The sequence below is a fragment of the Ahaetulla prasina genome, chromosome 4, assembly GCF_028640845.1.
Source record: "Ahaetulla prasina isolate Xishuangbanna chromosome 4, ASM2864084v1, whole genome shotgun sequence".
Lineage (NCBI taxonomy): Eukaryota > Metazoa > Chordata > Lepidosauria > Squamata > Colubridae > Ahaetulla > Ahaetulla prasina.
The window spans coordinates 118,993,254-119,015,898 of record NC_080542.1 but is presented as its reverse complement, the minus strand read 5'-3'; the positions used below and the strand labels follow the sequence as shown (position 1 = coordinate 119,015,898).

The 22,645-nt window shown below is 40.4% G+C and overlaps 1 protein-coding gene across 6 annotated transcripts in view; it reads left to right on the top strand.

Annotated features, from left to right (window-relative positions):
- Positions 1 to 22,645, top strand: part of PLXDC2 (plexin domain containing 2) — a 468,973-nt gene that overhangs the window by 441,027 nt on the left and 5,301 nt on the right. Inside the window, exon 12 of one of the 6 annotated variants that reach the window (XM_058181930.1) lies at positions 17,994 to 19,138. The exons of 1 other annotated variant lie outside the window; for it this stretch is intronic. In XM_058181930.1, coding sequence (XP_058037913.1) covers positions 17,994 to 18,640 — 647 coding nt within the window. In that variant the 3' untranslated portion in view covers positions 18,641 to 19,138. Of the gene's footprint in view, positions 1 to 17,993; positions 19,139 to 22,645 lie in introns of those variants that run through there. 4 more of the 6 variants (XM_058181927.1, XM_058181926.1, XM_058181925.1 and 1 more) reach the window with 4 other exon arrangements.

Below are 22,645 nucleotides of genomic sequence, written 5' to 3'. Positions count from 1 at the left end.
AGATTTCCCTGACCCGGCCGTCAGCGGAGGAGTGGGACACGACAGGTCCGAAGGTAATGGGGGAGGGTTATGTTCCAGTTTATGAGGGTAGTTCTATTGGCACGGTAAGTGGGACGGGCAGATATGGCGGAAGCGGGGGGCCGTATCGATTTCTGGGGGGGCGTGCCCGCTGTTTGAAAGCGGTATGCGCTCCAGCCCCTCAGGTTTCTACCATTATTATTATTATTATTATTATTATTATTATTATTATTATTATTATTATTATTATTATTATTATTATTTATCGTATTTGTATACCGCCCTATCTCCCTAGGGACTCAGGGCGGTTCACAGGCAAATAAAAAGGTACATATAAATACAAAGTAAAATAACAGTTAAAAAGCTTATTCTACATGGCCCAATTTTTAAAAACAATATAAATAATAAAACCCATTAAAACCAATATAAAATTTAAAATCTAATCCAGTCCTGCACAGATGAATAGATGTGTTTTAAGCTCGCGACGGAAGGTTCGGAGGTCCGGAAGTTGACGAAGTCCTGGGGGGAGTTCGTTCCAGAGGGTGGGAGCCCCCACAGAGAAGGCCCTTCCCCTGGGTGTCGCCAGATGGCACTGCCTAGCTGACGGCACCCTGAGGAGTCCCTCTCTGTGAGAGCGCACAGGTCGGTGGGAGGTATTCGGTCGCAGCAGGCGGTCCCGTAAATAACCCAGCCCTATGCCATGGAGCGCTTTAAAGGTGGTTACCAAGACCTTGAAGCGCACCCGGAAGGCCACAGGCAGCCAGTGCAGTCTGCGCAGGAGAGGTGTCACATGGGAGCCACGAGGGGCTCCCTCTATCACCCGCGCAGCCGCATTCTGAACTAACTGAAGCCTCCGGATGCCCCTCAAGGGGAGCCCCATGTAGAGAGCATTGCAGTAATCCAGACGAGACGTCACGAGGGCGTGAGTGACCGTGCATAGGGCATCCCAGTCTAGAAAGGGGCGCAACTGGTGAACCAGGCGAACCTGGTAAAAAGCTCTCCTGGAGACGGCCGTCAAATGATCTTCAAAAGACAGCCGTTCATCCAGGAGGACGCCCAAGTTGCGCACCCTCTCCATCGGGGCCAATGACTCGCCCCCAACAGTCAGCCGTGGACTTAGCTGACTTTACCGGGATGCCGGCATCTACAGCCACTCTGTCTTGGAGGGATTGAGCTTGAGCCTGTTTCTCCCCATCCAGACCCGTACGGCTTCCAAACACCGGGACAGCACTTCGATAGCTTCGTTGGGGTGGCCCGGTGTGGAAAAGTACAGCTGGGTGTCATCAGCGTACAGCTGGTACCTCACACCGAAGCCACTGATGATCTCACCCAACGGCTTCATATAGATGTTGAACAGAAGGGGCGAGAGAATCGACTCCTGCGGCACCCCACAAGTGAGGCGCCTCGGGGTTGACCTCTGCCCCCCTGTCAACACCGTCTGTGACCGATCGGAGAGATAGGAGGAGAACCACCGATAAACGGTGCCTACCACTCCTAATCCCTCCAACCGGCGCAGCAGGATACCATGGTCGATGGTATCAAAAGCCGCTGAGAGGTCTAATAGGACCAGGGCAGAGGAACAACCCCTATCCCTGGCCCTCCAGAGATCATCCACCAACGCGACCAAAGCCGTCTCAGTGCTGTAACCGGGCCGGAAACCGGACTGGAACGGGTCTAGATAGACAGTTTCATCCAGGTGTGGGGGAAACTGATGTGCCACCATATTCTCTACAACCTTCGCCGCGAAGCGAAGGTTGGAGACCGGATGATAATTACCTAAAACAGCCGGGTCCAGGGAAGGCTTCTTGAGGAGGGGCCTCACCACCGCCTCTTTCAAGGCGGCCGGAAAGACTCCCTCCAACAAAGAAGCGCTTGTAATCGCCTGGAGCCAGCCTCGTGTCACCTCCTGAGTGGCCAGTACCAACCAGGAGGGGCACGGGTCCAGTAAACACATGGTGGCATTCAATCTACCCAACAACCTGGCCATGTCCTCGGGAGCCACAGGGTCAAACTCATCCCAAACAATGTCAACAAGACCACCCTCAGACGCCCCATCTGAATCGCCGCAATTTTGATCCAGACCATCCCGAAGCTGAACGATTTTATCGTATAGATAACCGTTAAACTCCTCAGCACGTCCCTGCAACGGGTCGTCCCGCTCCCCCTGGTGAAGGAGGGAACGAGTCACCCGAAACAGGGCGGCTGGGCGGTTATCTGCCGACGCAATGAGGGAGGAGGCGTAGCAACGTCTCGCTTCCCTCAGTGCCACTAGGTAGGTCCTACTATAGGATCTAACTAGTGTCCGATCAGCCTCCGCACGGCTGGATCTCCAAACACTCTCTAGGCGTCTTCTCCGGCGTTTCATCTCCCTCAGCTCCTCAAAGAACCAAGGAGCTGGTTGAGACCTATGCCGGGTCAGAGGCCGCAAAGGCACGACACGGTCTAAAGCCCCGGCCGCGGCTCGTTCCCAAGCCGCGACTAGTTCTTCAGCCGTGCCATGGGCAAGATCCTCAGGGAATGGCCCAAGCTCCGTCAGGAACCTCTCCGGGTCCATCAGGCGCCTGGGACGGAACCACCGTATTGGTCCCGTCTCCCTGCGGTGTTGGATGGCGGTCTGAAAATCTAGATGAAGGAGAGAGTGATCTGACCATGACAACGGCTCAATGACTACATCTCCTAAAACCAGATCACTCATCCACTGACCAGAGATAAAAATCAAATCCAGTGTGCCTCCCCCAATGTGGGTGGGGCCATCCACTACTTGAGTCAGGTCCATGGCCGTCATGGAGGCCATGAACTCCCGAACCGATGCTGATGATGTGCCGGACGAAGGCAGGTTAAAGTCCCCCATGACCATAAGTCTAGGGGTCTCAACCGCCACCCCGGCAACCACCTCCAACAACTCGGGCAGGGCTGTCGTCACGCAGCAAGGAGCCAGGTACGTGACTAACAAGCCCAACTGACCCTATGGCCCCACTTCATAAGGAGGGATTCACAACCGGCAATATGAGGAACAGTGGTCTCCCTCGGCTCCAGACTTTCTTTTATAACAACCGCCACCCCCCCCACCCCTACCTTGATCACTCGGTCCCCGAGTGGCCAGTTTCCTCAGAATTGGACCTTCGGCTGAAGTTGTGCAATGCACCGTCCGTGGTGAATAAAGCCCCTCTGATTTGTGATCTTATACAGGAGGGGGCCGCGGACATTATGGGCATTACGGAGACCTGGTTGGGCATGGATGGGGTGGTTCCCCTTGTCGAGATGTGCCCACCAGGTTTCCGAGCCTTCCATCAGCCAAGGGCCCAAGGTAGGGGTGGGGGTGATGGTGGTCATTATTAAGGAGAGTCTATCACTGTACCTCAGATATCCGGTTGTGAATCCCTCTTTGTGAAATGGGATCGTAGGATTCAGGTAGGCTTGTTGATCACGTACCTGGCTCCTTGCTGCGTGACAACAGCCCTGCCTGAGTTGTTGGAGGTGCTTGCCGGGATGGCGGTTGAGACCCCCAGACTTATGGTCATGGGGGATTTCAACTTGCCATCGACCGGTGTGGCATCTACGACAGCTCAGGAGTTCATGGCCTCCATGATGGCTATGGACCTGACTCGAGTAGTTAGCGGCCCTACTCACTTTGAGGGAGGCACACTGGATTTGATTTTTATCTCTGGGCAGTGATTGAATGATCTGGATTTAGGAGATTTAGTGATTGAGCCACTGTCATGGTCAGATCATTCTCTCCTTTGTCTGGACTTTTGGACCGCCACTCACCACTGCAGGGAGACGGGACCACTGCGTTGGTTCCGTCCCAGGTGCCTAATGGACCCGGAGAGGTTCCTGACGGAGCTTGGGACGTTCCCTGAGGATCTGGCCCACGGCACGGCCGAAGAGCTAGTCGCAGCCTGGGAACGGGCTGCGGTCGGCGCTTTGGACCATGTCATGCCTTTGCGGCCTCTGACCCGGTGCAGACCTCACTCGGCTCCTTGGTTTTCTGAGGAGCTGAGGGAGATGAAGCGCCGGAAAAGACGCCTAGAGAGTGCTTGGAGATCCAGCCATACGGAAGCTGACCGAACACTAGTTAGGTCATATATTCAGACCTACCTAGTGGCATTGAGGGAGGCCAAGCGTTCCTATGTTTCCTCCCTCATTGCATCGGCAGATAACCGCCCGGCCGCCCTGTTTCGGGTGACCCGCTCTCTTCTTCAACAGGAGGAGCGGGATGACCCTCTACAGGGACGAGCCGAGGACTTTAGTATGTATCTGCACGATAAAATTGCTCAGCTTCGGGATGGTATGGATCAAAATTGGGTAGATCCAGGTGAGGTGTTAGAGACTCGTCTTGTTGAGATTATTTGGGATCGGTTTGACCCTGTGGCTCCTGAGGACATGGACAGGTTACTGGGAGGACTGAATGCCACCACTTGTTTATTGGACCCGTGTCCCTCCTGGTTGGTGCTGGCCACGCAGGAGGTGACACGAGGCTGGCTCCGGGGGATTATTAATGCTTCTTTGTTGGAAGGGGTTGTTCCTTCCACCTTGAAAGAGGCGGTGGTGAGACCCCTCCTCAAGAAGCCTTCCCTGGACCCGGCTGTTTTAGAAAATTATCGTCCAGTCTCCGATCTTCGTTTTCTGGCAAAGGTTGTAGAGAGTGTGGTGGCACGTCAGTTACCCCAGTACCTGGATGAAACTGTCTATCTAGACCCGTTCCAGTCCGGTTTCCGACCTGGGTACAGCACAGAGACAGCTTTGGTCACGTTGGTTGATGATCTCTGGAGGGCTCGGGACAAGGGTTATTCCTCTGCCCTGCTCCTGTTAGACCTCTCAGCGGCTTTTGATACCATCGACCATGGTATCCTGCTGCGCCGGCTGGGGAGTTTGGGAGTGGGAGGCACCGTTTATCGGTGGTTCTCCTCCTATCTCTCTGACCAGTCACAGACGGTGTTGGCAGGGGAGCAGAGATCGACCACGAGGCGCCTCACGTGTGGGGTGCTGCAGGGGTCAATTCTCTCACTTCTCCTGTTCAACATCTATATGAAGCCGCTGGGTGAGATCATCAGTGGCTTTGGGGTTAGTTACCAACTGTACGCTGGTGATACGCAGCTGTACTTTTCCACCCTAGGCCACGCCAATGAAGCTGCCGTAGTGCTGTCCCAGTGTTTGGAAGCCGTACAGGTCTGGATGGGGAGAAACAGGCTCGGGCTCAATCCCTCCAAGACGGAGTGGCTGTGGATGCCGGCAGCCTGGTACAGTCAGCTGCAGCCGCGGCTGACTGTTAGGGGCGAGTCATTGGCCCCGATGGAGAGGGTGCGCAACTTAGGCATCCTCCTGGATGGACAGTTGTCTTTTGAAGACCATTTGTCGACCGTCTCCAGGAGGGCTTTTCATCAGGTTCGCCAGTTGTGCCCCTTTCTTGACCGGGATGGCTTATGCACGGTCACTCATGCTCTTGTTACATCTCGCTTGGACTACTGCAATGCTCTCTACATGGGGCTCCCCTTGAAGAGCACCCGGAGACTCCAATTAGTCCAGAATGCAGCTGCGTGGGTGATAGAGGGGGCCGCTCGTGGCTCCCATATAACACCACTTCTGCGGAAGCTGCACTGGCTGCCTGTGGTCTATCGGGTCCACTTCAAGGTATTGGTTACCACCTTTAAAGCGCTCCATGGCTTAGGACCGGGTTATTTACAGGACCGCCTGCTGCTTCCGTTTGCCTCCCACCGACCCGTGCACTCTCACAGAGAGGGACTCCTCAGGGTGCCGTCGGCCAAGCAATGTTGGCTGGCGACCCCCAGGGGAAGGGCCTTCTTTGTGGGGGCTCCTACCCTCTGGAACGAATTTCCCTGGGACTTCGTCAACTTCCCGACCTTTGGACCTTTCGCCACGAGCTGAAGACGTATCTATTTCTTCAAGCAGGACTGGCATAGGATTTAAGAATTTTATATGTTACTATTGGGGTTTTAAATTTTAACTGGGTTTTATTGTTTTATATATATTTTAAGTTGGCCATATTTGATAGGTTTTTTAATTATTGTTTTATTATATTTATTATTGTGGTTTTAGTTGGCTGTGAACCGCCCTGAGTCCTTCGGGAGAAGGGCGGTATAAAAATTTGATTAAATAAATAAATAAATAAATAAATAAAAAATAGTGAATGGAAAGTCAAATTGCAAGCCCATCATAGTTATGTGATTTTAAGACCGTGGCACTTAGTAAAGTTGTCAGTCTCGATTATGGTCACTAAGCAAGGATCACCTGTACATTTAAAAAAATGTTTCATCTGTCAATCTGGTCAGAGAACAACACTTGAAATAAGTCAAAAGTTATTTTCTCCAAAAAGCAAATCATGCAGAGGTGATATTACAGGGATTGGGGACAGAGCTGAGTAGGAACTATTGATAGCCTATCCTTTTCATGGTGCAAGCTCAAGGAACAGTTAAATCCTCTAAGTTAGAGCTCTCCAGCCTCTGGTCTGCAGACTGGTACTGGGCCACAAACCAGGCCACAGAAGTGAGCGAAGCTTCATCTGCGCATGCATGGGATCTGTTGTGGCTCCAGCCCCCCACTCCGGGCCTGGCCCCCTGCCAGAAAGTGACTCAGAGAGTGAGGGGGAAGGGCCGTCAGGGCTCTCCTCTGCAGGGCCGGCCTCTCTGGCTCAGTCCACGAGCCAGAGGCAGGCCAGGTGGAGGAGGTGACGAGGCCTCTGTCTCCTGTACCTCCCCCCCAGGCAACGCTTCAGACCCAGCTGTGGACAATCAGTCCTGCTTAGATCCCCGGTTTGGTAGACAAGAGAGGCAGAACAACAGAAGAAGGGGTGGAGCAGGCCTAGAAAGTGCTGAGTCACGGAGCCACACCCCACAGGGTATAAAAGCAGGAGGGGCTACTCTACTACTTCATTACGAACAAAACAAACTGACTGAAGAAAACTTGAGCTGAACTATTTGACTGAGCATTTGGCTTGGATTGCTGTTTGTTCCTGACTTCCTGGTTGCTCCAGTAACGAGCTTCTGACACACCGGCATCAAGGAAGATAAAGAAAACCTTGGCAGATGCTCGCTGGTTTGCTGCCGTGAACTAAATTGCCAGCTAATTGAGTCAGTTCACGTGCCTCCCAGACTGAGGTGGGGACACCTAAGTACGCGTGAAATCATCCCCATTCCATCCCCACCCAATCCATGGAAAAAAATATTTTTTCAGAAACTGATTCCTATGGCAAAAAAGGTTGAGAACCCACTGTTCTAAGTAATAGCATGTACTATTTTATTTGGGCCTTATTCAGCCAAATCAGTTCCATAACTGAAGCTTCTTATAGTGGGGCATTACAATAAGTTGGTATTCTGTCCTGTTCAATAGGATGAAAATAAACACCTTCAAATTCAGCATAGTAGAATTTCTTTTCTTTTTCTTTTTTCTTTTTAAATGAAATAATATCATCTATAAAACATCCCTTTCCTGTAAGATGAAAAAGGCCAGCATCCGTTGAATATAGTCAATCCATTTTTTCCATTCCTATATTCAACGTAGATATCAGACTAAGAGTTATCAGACTGTTTTTGAATGATTATGATGTATTATTTTTGATTGTTTTCGGGGGAAGTTAGGAATTGATGATTGTAGGGGTATAATTAAGTTGGGATGAAATTTTTTTAGCATATGTTTGTTTTATTTTTAACTATACCTTGTGTTCGTTCCGGGAAGTCGGGGGGGGAAGGGGGGTTGTGAAGGGAGGGGGAGAGGGGTGGGCAAGGGGGGAAAAAATTTTGTAAAACTTTTTGAATAAAAAAAAAGAAAAAAGCCAGCATCCGAAGTCTAGACTCTGTCACTGTTTTAATTTTTGGTATGTCTCTATTAGGAAGGTTATTAAACTTCTTTCTCTTCATGATGACTGTCAAAAAGGTCTTATTTTAATATCATTTGACAATTTTTTTATTATTTTTTTATTTGCATTTATATCCAGCTCTTCTCCAAAGACTCAGGGCGGCTTACACTATGTCAGGCAATAGTCTTCATCCATTTGTATACTATATACAAAGTCAACTTATTGCCCCCCAACAATTTGGGTCCTCATTTTACCTACCTTATAAAGGATGGAAGGCTGAGTCAACCTTGGGCCTGGTGGGACTTGAACCTGCAATATTGCAGGCAGTTGCTGTTAATAACAGGCTGCATTAGCCTGTTGAGCCACCAGAGGCCCAATATTTGAGACTCTTTGTTTTAAATTTAATGCATTGCTATAATTCTTATGGTTGCAACCAGAAAAATATCTTGAACAAAGCATGATCTATCACTTAAAACATTCCTTCTTAGAGGTGCTGTACCACGCAACAATATCTGCACATACTAATGTGGATGAGTCTTACTATTTGGACATAAGTTGTTAATGATTCCTATGGTTCATTTTTCTTCTTCTCACTTTTATAATATGCACGGTTATATAACCCAAGGCAATATTTTTTAGCTGAAAGATGGATTTGGAAATTCAAATAGATGATGGTCATATTCTCACAATCCCTCACTGTCATGAAGTTGTTTCTCCGTTCACAATAGGAAGTTTCTCCAATATGGGAGCCCTGATATGTCCAATTCATCAAAAGGCAAACTAATAAGGTTGCTCTCCATCATTTCCCACAGGCTGTCCATCTGAATGTATTCTACTATCCATGCCTTTGTCTTGGTATGTTTTATAACTATGTTTTTTAGAGAAAGCACTTGTCATAGCCATTCACCATTCTTATTTCGCAACAAATGGCCCTGAAATGTGTGGGGGTGGTCAGCTTTTGACAACAAAGCTTCCTCTTTGATTTACAACCTGCTATGTTCTCCTGCCTCATTGTTTTAAAATATATAAATATTGGGACAAAATAAAAATATTACTGAGTCACTTAGGCCAAAGAACGTAGCATGCAACCAAGGGAACTGCAGTGACACAGACATCCTCAGGGGTAGCACCACTAATCCCCAGTGTATCCAGAATTGAAATGTTTTCAAATTTGTTTTTACATAAAAGGTACTGTCAAATCTAGAGATGCATAATGACCTTTTTCCTTCTGCTTCAAATAATGTGAAAGCTTTCTTTTCAGAATGCAGAAGATAAAAGGAAAGTGATGCAGCACAGGGTGCCTTAATATTTCTGAAAGTGCATAGATTTTCTTACAATATTTCTGGGCAGTAAGCAATACTTATTTTCTTCAAATAGAAAAAAAAATGCTCACCATGAAAGAGAAAATACAGGGTTTGGAAGGAGAAGTTGTAAAAATAGATTCTTCTTTAAACCCTCCCCCAGTTTTTCTCTCCATTAAAATAATGCATTCAGTTTTTCACAATAATCAGTATAACTTTGTTCATATTAGTGATGAGAGAAGGTCACCTTTAAAGCCATGCAATGATGAGTCTATGAGAGTTCACTTATGTTATTTTTCTCATCAAAATTTTTATTGAGTTATAAGATAAAATAAGATACAAAATACAAAAGAAAATAGAAAATAGAAAAACAATGGGGAAGAAGAGATGGAAAAAAAGTGAGGAAGAATTAAGAAAAAGAAGCATTGACTTCTGACTCTCATCAAATCACAACTTCATCAAATAACAACTTTTTGTTTTTTTCATAATAATATAAGCTAGCCATTTCTATAAAGATCTATTAGTCAAATCAGGAAAACCCAAAATCAAAGTTTCAGACTTTCCCACTTCAAGCATAAAGTTGAGAAGCAGTCTCCATGTGGAAACAAGATACATGTTATTTTCATGAAGGAAACTTTTGTTCTTAGATAATTTACTCAAAATTAATCTATCCAATCTACCCAAATAAAGTGTTTACTACCCAAGTAAAGTGTTTTTCATAAAATAATAAACTAGAAAATTTTATGTAGAATAAAAGTGTAATTGTGGATCATAACCAAAAATAAAATATGTAATATTTTAAAAATGGAATGTAGTTCTAGTTTTCTCAAGACTAATTTATATCCTGTGCTGTACCAAGATGAAACTGGTACTTTAGTTTTTAATAAAATACAATTTTAAAAAAATCTATACTGTCCAAACCATCTTTTAGGTACTATCAGTCCTACTTCAGGATTTAATAACATGATAAATTGCCTTAGAAGCAGAACACTAAACATATAAATCATTGATTTTTATTTTTTAATTCCGACAGTACAGTATTTAACTATTAGATTTATATCCTGGCTTTCTCCCAAGAATTCAGTGTAATATCTATACCAAATGTCTTCCTTTTTCCCCTCTCCATAATTTTCCTGAGAGGTACATTGGGCAGACCAAAAATGAATAATCAAAAGTCAGCCACTGCAGAGTGAGGGGGGTGGGGTGAGCCACATGTGTTCAAATTAGTGATGAAACTGGTGATTGCCTGGAAAAGTCCCTGTAATTTTCTTGGCAAGGTTTTGGAATTGGTTTGCCTCCTTCCTAATGCTGATATGAATGCCTGGCCCAAGTTCAAATAACTAGCTTTATGTCTAAAATGGGACTAGCACTCACTTTCTCCTGGTTTCTAGTTTGCTCCCTTGCTGTGGTTCATAGTTGGGGCAAATTTTGATACATATGGTTCTATTCTGTTCAGCTACAGGTACCTGAACAGACTTGTAAGTGGATTACAAGCTTCCTAACAAACAGGAAGTAGCAGGTGAAGCTAAGCAGGAACACACCAGATACCTATACAATTAGCACAGGGCCCCCCCCAAGGTTGTGTGCTCTCCCCACTTTTTTCTCTCTGTACACCAATGATTGCATCTCTAACAATCCATCTGTTAAACTACTGAAGTTTGCAGGTAACACAAGAGTGATCGGTCTCATTCGAGACAATGATGAATCCGCATACAGACAGGAGGTTGAACGACTAGCCTGGTAGTGCGACTGGAACAATCTGGAATTGAACGTACTCAAAACCGTAGAAATGGTGGTAGACCTTTGGAAAAACCCTTCCATACTTCCACCTCTCACAATACTAGACAACACAGTATCAACAGTAGAAGATTCTGTCATATCGCAAAATCTAAAATGGACAGCTAACATCAAAAATTTTATCAAAAAAGGACAACAAAGAATGTTCTTTCTGCATCAAGTCAGAAAGCTCAAACTGCCCAAGGAGCTGCTGATCCAGTTCTACAGAGGAATTATTGAGTCTGTTATGGAATTTAGGAATACACAGAGAAATCCTGGATGAACAGAACAGGTTTAATGCGCATGTTCAGTCACATATAAGATAAGCAATACTGAACATTTATGAGTTCTGACGCACTTTCTTTTATACTTCAAAAGTACAGGAAACAGGAAAAACAAGAAAAAACATTTTTCTATATATGGTTATACATACACTTATCAAGTCATGATTGGTTGTAATACCAACAGCCCCCTATCTCTGCTGTCCCCCTTGTTGCCCCTGCAGCCCCCCTCGCTGCTGTTCTACAGAAGCTAAATATCTTGTTTCCTGTTACTCACTAATGACAGGTATCTTGTAAAGCTTATCTAAATTTCTATCTAAGTAAATTTCCTGCTGTGCTGTCTTGCGGTTAAGCAAGGTGTGACTTTTGCTTCATGATGGTTCTTCTTACAAATATGCACTTTTGTCTGTCTAATATGAATCCTGTATTAATGAGAATGATGTTTTATCAGGATTCTGTACCTTTTTCCATCTGCACCTCTATAATTGTCTGGTTTGGTTCTGCAACCCAACAAGACAGACACAGACTTCAGAGGATAATTAGAACTGCATAAAAAACAATGGCTACCAACTTGCCTTCCATTTAGGACCTGTATACGGCACAAATCAAAAAGAGGGCTGTGAAAATATTTACAGACCCCTCACATCCTGGACATAAACTGTTTCAACTCCTACCCTCAAAATGACGCTATAGAGCACTGCACACCAGAAAAACTAGACACAAGAACAGTTTTTTCCCAAACGCCATCACTCTGCTAAACAAATAATTCCCTCAACACTGTCAAACTATTTACTAAATCTGCACTACTACTAATCTCATTGTTCCCATCACCCATCTCCTTCCACTTATGACTGTAACTTTGTTGCTTGTATCCTTACGATTTATACTGATATTGTTTCCTGATTGCTTAATTGTAGCCTATGACTATCATTAAGTGTTGTATCATTAAGTGTTAAATTTGTACCCTATGATTATCATTAAGTGTTGTAAGTGTTGTACCTTGATGAAGGTACACTTTCTTTTATGTATACTGAGAGCATATGCACCAAGACAAATTCCTTGTGTGTCTAATCACACCTGGCCAATAAAATATTCTATGCTATGCTATGCTATGCTATGCTATTCCAACACTATAACCATAATACAGTTCTGACTGTCAATTTTATCTACCGATCTTCTTTCCTCTCCAGTTACTTAAATGGTTTCATTTAATTTGTGCAGAATTCCTGTGAGATACAACATATTCTCACAGAACTATCAGTATGTGGATAGTCAATGACTTTTCTAGGGAGTTAAAGAGAGGGAAGGCTTTTCCATCATTCCTCACATTTACAATTTAACCTGAAGCTAATTTTTTATAATAAAGCTCTGGAGAAGTGAAAATTCAAATATTGCAGGAAAAGAGAATTCATCAACTACTTTGTACAATGGTAACTCAGTTTATTTAAAATCCAGTAAAAAGAGAGCAATTTGGAAGCACTACAAGAAAGAACACAGCGAGAAAATAGAGACAGATGTGGATGGCAAATGCTTTTCTGTAAAGCCAGTAGGATTTGAATCTAATTCAATGGCATCTAATCATAACTTTCATCCTTTTCATTTTCTGAATTGCTTCTTCTTAAATTACCCGTGTTTTGAAGTGTGTAATGTGTCCTTGATATTGAGATTAGCACCCCTCTGAACCAGTGGTGGGTTTCAAATTTTTTTACTACCGGTTCTGTGGGTGTGGCTTGGTGGGTGTTGCATGGCTTGGTGGACATGGCAGGGGAAGGATATTTCAAGATCTCCATTCCCTCCCCACTCTAGGGGAAGGTTGCTGCAAAATCCCCATTTCTTCCTGATCAGCTGGGACTTGGGAGGCAGAGACTAGATGGGAGTGGAGCCAGTCAAAAATTTTAATACCGGTTCTCCGAACTATTCAAATTTCCACTACCGGTTCTCCATAACTGATCAAAACCTGCTGAAACCCACCTCTACTTTGAACTCAACAGTGATAAAACAGTATGGTCCAGTTAGAATTCTTGTAAACTTCATTGCTCACCTCTATATTCTGTTAAAAAGAGGCTATTGCACAAAACCTCACTCCTGAAGGATAAGAGCAAGAAAACAAGCAAATAGATCATAGAACAAAACCATTCAGAACTTACTCAAGGCATTAATGACCAGGCTTTGGTTATCATATTTTCGACACATTATGCAAAGTTTCACCTTCCTTCCTGAATAGTAAAGGTAGAAGAAAAAAAGCAAACGGTTGATGGACATGTTCTGAGCACTTCCTGTATTTGGATTTCATATTATTTCACCTCACTGAAATGGAATGGTGTAGACATAACATTCTATTACAGCTCTACAAACTAAGTGTATCTCAAATGAAATTCAAAAAATGAGATTCTTATTTTTTATATTATATTAAATGTTTTCCAACATTGTAAGTCTTTCATATCACTTGGGGATCATCAGTTGCCTAATTATTCTTTCCACTTTTCATAATTTCTTCATCTTTTTTAAAAAAGATTTTAAAAAATCAGCAGATTTTTCTTGCTCCTTAGCTCCCTTCCTTCATTATTTTCCTCGTGCCTTCCTTCCTTCCTTCCTTCTTTCCTTCCTTCCTTCCTTCTGACTTTAATTTACTTCGATAGAAAGCATTTTATATTTTCCAGAAGATGAAAAATATTTATGCAAATAAAAGCAATTTCTTTCTTTTATCTATCTATATAAATATCTATAAAGTATTTATTTCTATATTCAGATGACAGATCCTTTGTTCTGGACACTCCTAATCTTAAACCAATTCTTTCTTAACTTTTCTTCATGATCATAAATATTTTTGAAATATTTTGGAACTCACTAAAGCTAAAGTGTATATTTTCCTTATATCAAGGTCTATACTAAATTATGCTAATCAAGGAATGCAACCTGAGGTTTATCTTCATTACACAATCCTCAAAGTTTTCCATGTGTTTACTAGAGCTTCTTCATAAATTGCCACAAAATTTTATTTTTCTTATCACAAAACTCTTATATAATTATTCAAAAGTAATCATATTAGGTGCATTTTGTTTTGGATGCATTTAAGGTGAAGAGGTAGAAGTTCCTTCAAGTCAAATATCAAAACACAAGGTCAGATTGAGGCTGACCTGTTGAGACTAGGCTTAAATGCGAAACAATTTCATTTGTGTCCTGATCTCACAATAATTTTCGAGTAGCATACAAACTATATAACCCAAAAACAAGTATAGCCTTCAATAATGCTTCCCCAGTCATATGATCAAATCACATACTTCTTATTTCATACTATATGAATCTGATTCTTTTCAAACATCCTGCCTCAAATCCTAAAAATAGAAATATTCAAAAGGTGATAGTCCAAATACATGTTGAAAAGACTATTACTTCACAAGTTTTCATTTCCATTAATAGTTTTCATTAACATATGACAATACTACTAAGGTCTTCATTTTCCTTTCAATTTTCTGTTCATTTCAGTGAAATGATAGCGGGAATACTTCAGGCAATTTTATTTTATTTTATCAACTTAAAATGTTCTTAGCTTGCGCCACAATTAAATTATATAGCAACTTGTCTGGGATAATTATCCGCAGCTAAATGCATTTGGTAAAGAAAGAAAGATTTATCTTTTTAGAAAAAGAAGTTGAATCCATGCTTAAAGAACAAAATATTAATTAAGTCACTCACTCCATACACAATAAATATGCCAGACATTAGAATTATTGTTTGAATAAGTTTAAAAGTACAAAAAGAAAGTAATGTTTCCCTTCTATTCATGTCAGTATGAACATAATGTATGATAACTGCTCTTAAGAAGAATCCCTCTTAAATCATAGACAATGCTAATTAACCCGTTTTAAATGCCTAGGCAATTAATATTCTCCAACATTTATAACCACATAACATGTAATACTATAATTGCTACCATTATTAAATATGGAAATGGGAAAAAACCCTTTGATCCAGATATTTCAGTTCTCTCAATAACCTGTAACTTTATGAACATAGAAGAGGTTATAAGTGTCACACTTTTTACATTCTGCATAATCCTTTGGGATTGGATTATATCTAAAGTTATGATTGTTTTCTTAAAATAAGCCCTTAGAATTGAATTTATTCTTATATTAAAAATGCAACCATATATAAGCTCTTCCAAAGACTCAACAACAGAATTAAAGATTACAGTGGATAAAGGATAAAGAACTTGAAAGAAAATTTAGAACTTTATTACTATATATATATATATATATATATATATATATATATATATATATATATATATATATATATATATATATATATATATATATATATATTGACAACAGCGAAAATCTTGCTTAAAAAGGTGGAAAGATGCACCAATTCCCACAATGGAAGAAAACTGACTTTTAATTAAACATTTAATGAAACTTAATAAAATTTATTACACTGAAGATTACAATGAATATATGTTTATTTATTGTAATCTTGAAATATAGATGCTTTATGTAAACATTGATTCTGAATTTCCAGCATTATGCAAGTAGAGAACAAATGATCAATTATTAAATTAATGGGAAAAAAGTAGTCACTTTAATTACACAAAATTACAAGTCACAAAATTACAAAGTCACAAAAATACCTTACTGATTGTACTGCATATGCGCATCACTGCCTACCACAGAAATGAAAAGCAGTCTTATTTTTTTCTGCCATAGTTTTCACTGCTATATTTAGGTTGATGTTTTTGTGGGGAGGGGGGGTTGACACACTTATTCAATCAACAATTAAACCTAGATTAATTCTATTGAAATCATTCTAATCTATATTTTTACTGAAAATGCTACGCTAATAAAATTATACAACATATAGAGTTATCTTTACACAATATTCAGGACATGCTAAGATCTTTCCTAATTTCTTTCTGGTGATTAATTTAAATAGCCTTAAAATGATATTTAAATAAATGAAACACAGCTGCAAGGCATCAGATATAAAGTGCTCAATTATTTTATATTTGCAAAATATAAAATAAAACAAGAGACTGAGACGCCAAACAGAATCCTCTATGTAATTAATTTAAATGCACCATGTAGACTGCACAATTTTGTGGGGAGCAGCTGAAGCTGAGGCCCTAGTTTCCTTTTCTACAGTTACATGGATTATTCTGCAATCTATCTCCATACATTTTAGACCTCTGCTGCAGATTCCACTGTCCAGGTGCTCTGTGATAAAGTTCTATGTGAAGAGCATCCTCAAACCAATTTTATACTTTCAATTGTCCCCATTTGGGCAACACATCTGGAGCATGTGAGATTGGCTTCTGCATGTAAATGGAGCACGTTTATTGTTAATTACTATTATTGACATCCTATTATATATTATTATTATTATATTATTATATATACTGTTATTACTATTATTATTACTATTATATATATTATATATTATATATATATAATATATAATTTATATTATATTATATATATATATTATATATATATATTATTACTATTATTATTACTATTATATATACTATTATTATATATACTGGCATAATAGTTTGATTTTAAATTGGGGTTTTATTAATATTCTTAAATATTTTAAATTTAATTTTAATTATTAGCCGTTTTTGTAATTTTGATATGTTTTAATTTGTTTTAATTGTACATATTTTGTATTTTATCTCTGGCTGTACACCGCCCTGAGTCCTTCGGGAGAAGGGCGGTATAAAAATTCAATAAATAATAATAATAATAATAATAATTATGCAGTATAATAAACTTCCCAAAATATGTGACAAGTAATCTCAGTAACTGTAAATAAAAATGCAACTGATACCATTTTAAAACAAAGATGTATAAACACCCTTTGCTTATTTTCTTCCTCTCATTTTTTTTGTTTGTTTGTAACTGAATATAGAGATATAGAGAAAAATAGTCCTAGCTTGGATGGAGACATTAAGAAACTAGCTAAGGTATATGACTGTACATTGGATGAGTTGTTGGATATGAATGTAAAAATAAAACTTTTTTATAAAAAAAAAAGAAAGAAACTAGCTAACGAAAATCATAAGAGAAGTCAGCCACAGCACATAAGCAGCAACAAAGCAGGGCATTGGAGAACTCAGTTGTTTCTCAGCCTAAGAGCTGCGGTTTCAACACCAATCTGCAGGCAATTGCTTCTTCCTGTCTCTGTTAACAATTTACAGAATACAGAATAATAGAGTTGGAAGGGACCTTGGAGGTCTTCTAGTCCAACCACCTGCTCAAGCAGGTATCCCTATACCATTTCAGACAAGTGGCTGTTCAGTCTCTTAAAAGCCTCCAGTGATGAAGCACTAACAACTTCTGGACGCAAGCCATTCTACTGATTGATTGTTCTCAGTGTTGGAAATTTATTCTTAGTTCTAGGTTGCTTCTCTCCTTGATGACTTTCCATCTGTTGTTTCTTGTCTTGCCTTTTGATGTTTTGGAAAATAGGTTGATCCCTTTCTTCTTTGTGGCAGCCTCTCAAATACTCTAACATTGCTATAATGTCACCCCTAATCCTTCTTTTCTTTAGATTAGCCATACACAATTCCTGCAATCGTTCTTCATATGTTTTAGTCTCTAAGTCCATAATTATCTTTGTTGCTGTGCACACTGTCTCAACATTGTTTTATGATGTGGTGACCAAAACTGGATGCAGTATTCCAGATGTGGTCTTACTAAGATTTTATAAAGCAGTACTAATACTTTTATTTCATTTTTATTTTATTTATTTATTTATTTATTTATTTATTTATTTATTTATTTTATTTTTATTGCATTTCAGGACTTCTTCACAATTGGATAACTGCTTTCCTGTCAAACAGACAAAAAGTGGTCAAAATTGGCAATGCTCTATCAAATCCTGTTCCTGTCAAGAGTGGCGCTCCTGAAGGCAGCATTCTTAGACCAACGCTCTTCATAATATACATAAATGATCTCTGTGACCATATCTCAAGTTATTGTGTTCTCTTTGCTGACGATGTCAAACTATTTAACACCACCAACAATACTACTACCCTTCAAAAAGACCTTGACTTTGTATCTGATTGGTCTAAAACTTGGCAACTCCAAATCTCAACCAACAAATGCTCAGTCTTACATATTGGAAAAAAGAACCCAAACACTAAGTACAAGCTTGATGGACATTACCTTACAGATGACCCCCACCCTGTTAAAGACCTTGGAGTTTTCATATCAAATGACCTAAGTGCCAAAGCCCACTGCAACTACATAGCAAAAAAGGCTCTAAGAGTTGTAAACCTAATTTTACGCAGCTTCTTTTCCAAAAACTCTACACTACTAACCAGAGCATACAAAACATTTGCTAGACCTATTCTTGAATACAGCTCACCTGTCTGGAACCCATACCACATTTCTGATATCAACACAACTGAACGTGTCCAGAAATATTTTACAAGAAGAGTTCTCTGATCCTCTGAAAACAACAAAATACCTTATACCACCAGACTTGAAATCCTAGGTTTAGAAAACTTAGAACTCCGCCGACTCCAACAAGACCTGTGCTTAACTCATAGAATCATCTATTGCAATGTCCTTCCTGTTGAAGACTACTACAGCTTCAATCACAACAATACAAGAGCAAACAATAGATTTAAACTTAATGTTAACCACTTCAATCTTGATTGCAGAAAATATGACTTCTGCAACAGAGTTATTAATGCTTGGAACCCACTACCTGACTCTGTGGTCTCTTCTCAAAATCCCAAAAGCTTTAACCAAAAACTGCCTACTATTGACCTCACTCCATTCCTAAGAGGACTATAAGAAGCATGCATAAGAGCACAAAAGTGCCAACCGTTCCTGTCCTATTGTTTCCTTTCATTATATCAAATTAATATAGTTATTGCATACTTATGCTTATATGATATTTTATGTTGATACTTGTGTATATTGTTGTGACAAAATAAAATAAAAAAAAATACTTGTCATGATCTTGACTCTATCCCTCTGTTTATGCAACCAAGGATTACATTATCTTTTTTGGTTGCTGTGGTACACTACTGGCTCATTTTAAGAAATTGTCCACTAGGAGTCTAAGATCCCTCTCACAGTTACTGTTTTTGAGCCAGGTTTCACCTAATCTGTACTTGGCATTTGATTTCTCTTGCCTACTTGTACAAAAAAACAACTTTTTTCTCAACTCACAGGCTCCTGCATAGTTTTATAATATTTCTTTATAATGTTATACATATGGGGTTTTATAACCACCACAAATCATTTAGAATTGGTAGTATATAAGCATAATACATAATATATACCTGAAAAATTAAAGACACTATAGGAAAGGCACCTTCTGAATCTAAGCTATCTATTAAATCCTCAGATTGAGATGCCATGAAATAGGCTGATGATGGTTTGCTTTAAATTATAATCCATCATATTCAAAAGATCTCTTCACTTTAATGGTGGCAATTTGATAATTATCTTAATCACTCTTCCCAATGACATCATTTGAGGAGGAAAGGATATATAGCTACTCATGGTTGAAGAAGATAGATCATCTGAAGTAAGAGGAAAATATGTGTTTCTATTCTAACTGTTCCACACTCCCCAATAACCACACATTCCTGCCTATGTCTATTTTCCTGGATAATACCACACCATTCACTCTCAGTCAGTATAAGCCAAACATAACTATTGCTTTCAGAAAGCTTTCAAAATGATGAATTGTCAAAGGGAATTGTCAAATTGTCTGCCACTTTACAAAACATAAGTCTGAAGATCTCCTCAGAATGACAGTTTGGGGACAGCTTGTACTGTGGGAAATTGATCCAAAGAGCCACAAGCCTTCTAGACATTGGAAGAGAAGGTGAATCACCTACTCAGACAATGTGGACATGATCATAACTGAGAATGAAGTATGATTTTGATCTTGTTCTTGGCCTTGGCCTTGCTGAATCAATGAAATATTGTCATGTTTGCCCTTGTTAAGCCATATTCAATCCTTGTTCAATGTTTCTGGTATTGTTCTTAATAGCAGCAAAAAATTGGCATAATCTTCATTGGTTCTTACATTTAGAAAGTAAAAATATTGTATTTGTTAGATGCTTTTGGCAATAATGTTTTTGTTCTCACTCAGGAATATGTGCCAGGAATATATCTGCCAATAATAAATAAAATCAGGGGTGAAATTCAGCAGGTTCTGACAGGTTCTGGAGAACCAATAGCAGAAATTTTAAATAGTTCAGAGAACCAGCAAATTCCACCTCTGGCTGGCCCCAGGAGTGGGGAGGGAATGGGGATTTTGCAGTATCCTTTCCCTGTAGTGGGGTGGGAATGGAGATTTTGAAGTATCCTTCCCCTGCCACACATTTTATAGGGCATGTCAAATTTTTCACCTTTCAATTTCCAAACGTTAGGGGCCCTCAAAAATTGTGACATGCCTTGCAGAATGTAAAAATATTTTGGTTAACTAATATAATTTAGATGTGCTTGGTAAATACATATAAATATCATAACTTTTTAACAATTTGTTTGTTTCACTACACAATGACATAAAATCATTAGCTGATGATTAGATAATGAATAGATTAATTAAAATCCATTAATTAATGGAAAGCACATAAAACATTCTACAAATTGTGTAAGGGAAGATCTAGTTCAATGATCATGAGTTGTCCATTAAAATCACATTCTGAACATTCTGTTTATGGAAACTGCCATCTCCCTGGACACTATAGGTGTCTATAGGGTGGTGAAATAAAAAATGAATGCATAAATGAAATTTTATTTATTTATTTATTTATTTTTCAAATTTATATACCGCCCTATCTCCCTAAGGACTCAGGGCGGTTCACAGGCAGTTAAAATACATATAAATACAGATTAAAAAACAATTAAAAAGCTTATTCTATTGCCCCAAATTTAAAATAGTATAAATAATAAAAACCCCTTAAAACCCATAACTTTAAAATCTAATCCAGTCCCGCGCAGATAAATAAGTGTGTTTTAAGCTCGCGACGAAAGGTTCGGAGGTCCGGAAGTTGGCGAAGTCCTGGAGGGAGTTCGTTCCAGAGGGTGGGAGCCCCCACAGAGAAGGCCCTTCCCCTGGGTGTCGCCAGACGGCACTGCCTAGCTGACGGCACCCTGAGGAGTCCCTCTCTGTGAGAGCACACGGGTCGGTGAGAGGTATTTGGTAGAGTAGGCGCTCCCGTAAATAGCCCGGCCCTATGCCATGGAGCGCTTTAAAGATTGTCACCAGCACCTTGAAGCGCACCCGGAAGGCCACAGGTAGCCAGTGCAGTCTGCGCAGGATAGGTGTAACACGGGAGCCACGAGGGGCTCCCTCTATCACCCGCGCAGCTGCATTCTGAACTAACTGGATATATTGAGAAATATATCTTCCAACAGCATTTTATTGGAAGTTACATTTACATTTATATTAATAACAAAACAGGTTTCATAGTGCCAGGTAGACAGCTGCATTAGTTACATGCTAGGACTTGCCAGGGTTGGATTTACAAATGAATAAGTACATCAATAAGCCAACCAGGGCAATTAATCCCCATCATAGGCCACCAAGCCATGCCATGCCCACAAAGCCACACCCACAGAACCGGTAGTAAAAAAATTTGAAACCCACCACAGCTACATACAATATTAGTAATGCATAATCTTTTCAAAATCAGTAATTAATTTTGCAGAAGTATGTTTCCCAGATAGTGATAACTTATCCTTAATCTTAGAATTGCATCTGCATGACCAACATATTCATTTAAATGCTGATTATAGCGAAATTGAAGAGACAAGCATAAGGAAGGTACAAATGAAGTTGTCTCAAAGATTAGGAAAAAAACCATAAGTACATTGAATGCAGATGATTTTCTTTAGTTGTGCTCACTAACAATTATCTCAAGGTCCACTAATTTGTTTATAAGATTTTGTGATTCAACATTTTGTCTCCCTCTTGCACCCTGGAAAATGCCTATATTTTACAATATTTTTTCTTGATGAGCATAGCCAAATATTGGGAGAAATTGCCAATCCTTGATAGGCAATTGCTTCTCATTATCTCCCAAATATCAAAATATCAATTTGAAACAATGAATATCTTTGGGGGGGTGGGGGTCACTGGTTCTATTTTTTAATAGCTAATGATGTCAGGCTCAAGAAATCAGAAATCAGGGTTGTTCAAATGAGTGCAAGTTTATTCCATGCTATCTCTAAATGAAAATCTGAACTACTACTAATGGTTAAGGCAAATTGGTGATAGATAAGAATCAACTGAATTCAAGGAGGAGGAGGGCTAGACTTAGATCTCTTGTTGGTGCAAAGAGATTCCAAACTGATGATGCACTTGACTCTTCACCCAGGCTCAGCATGGTCATCTCCTACAGGTAAAAACTACATTCACTCTAGTGACCTTGGTTTCTGTCTTGCTGGGCAATAATTTTAAATCTTCTTGTTTATAAAACT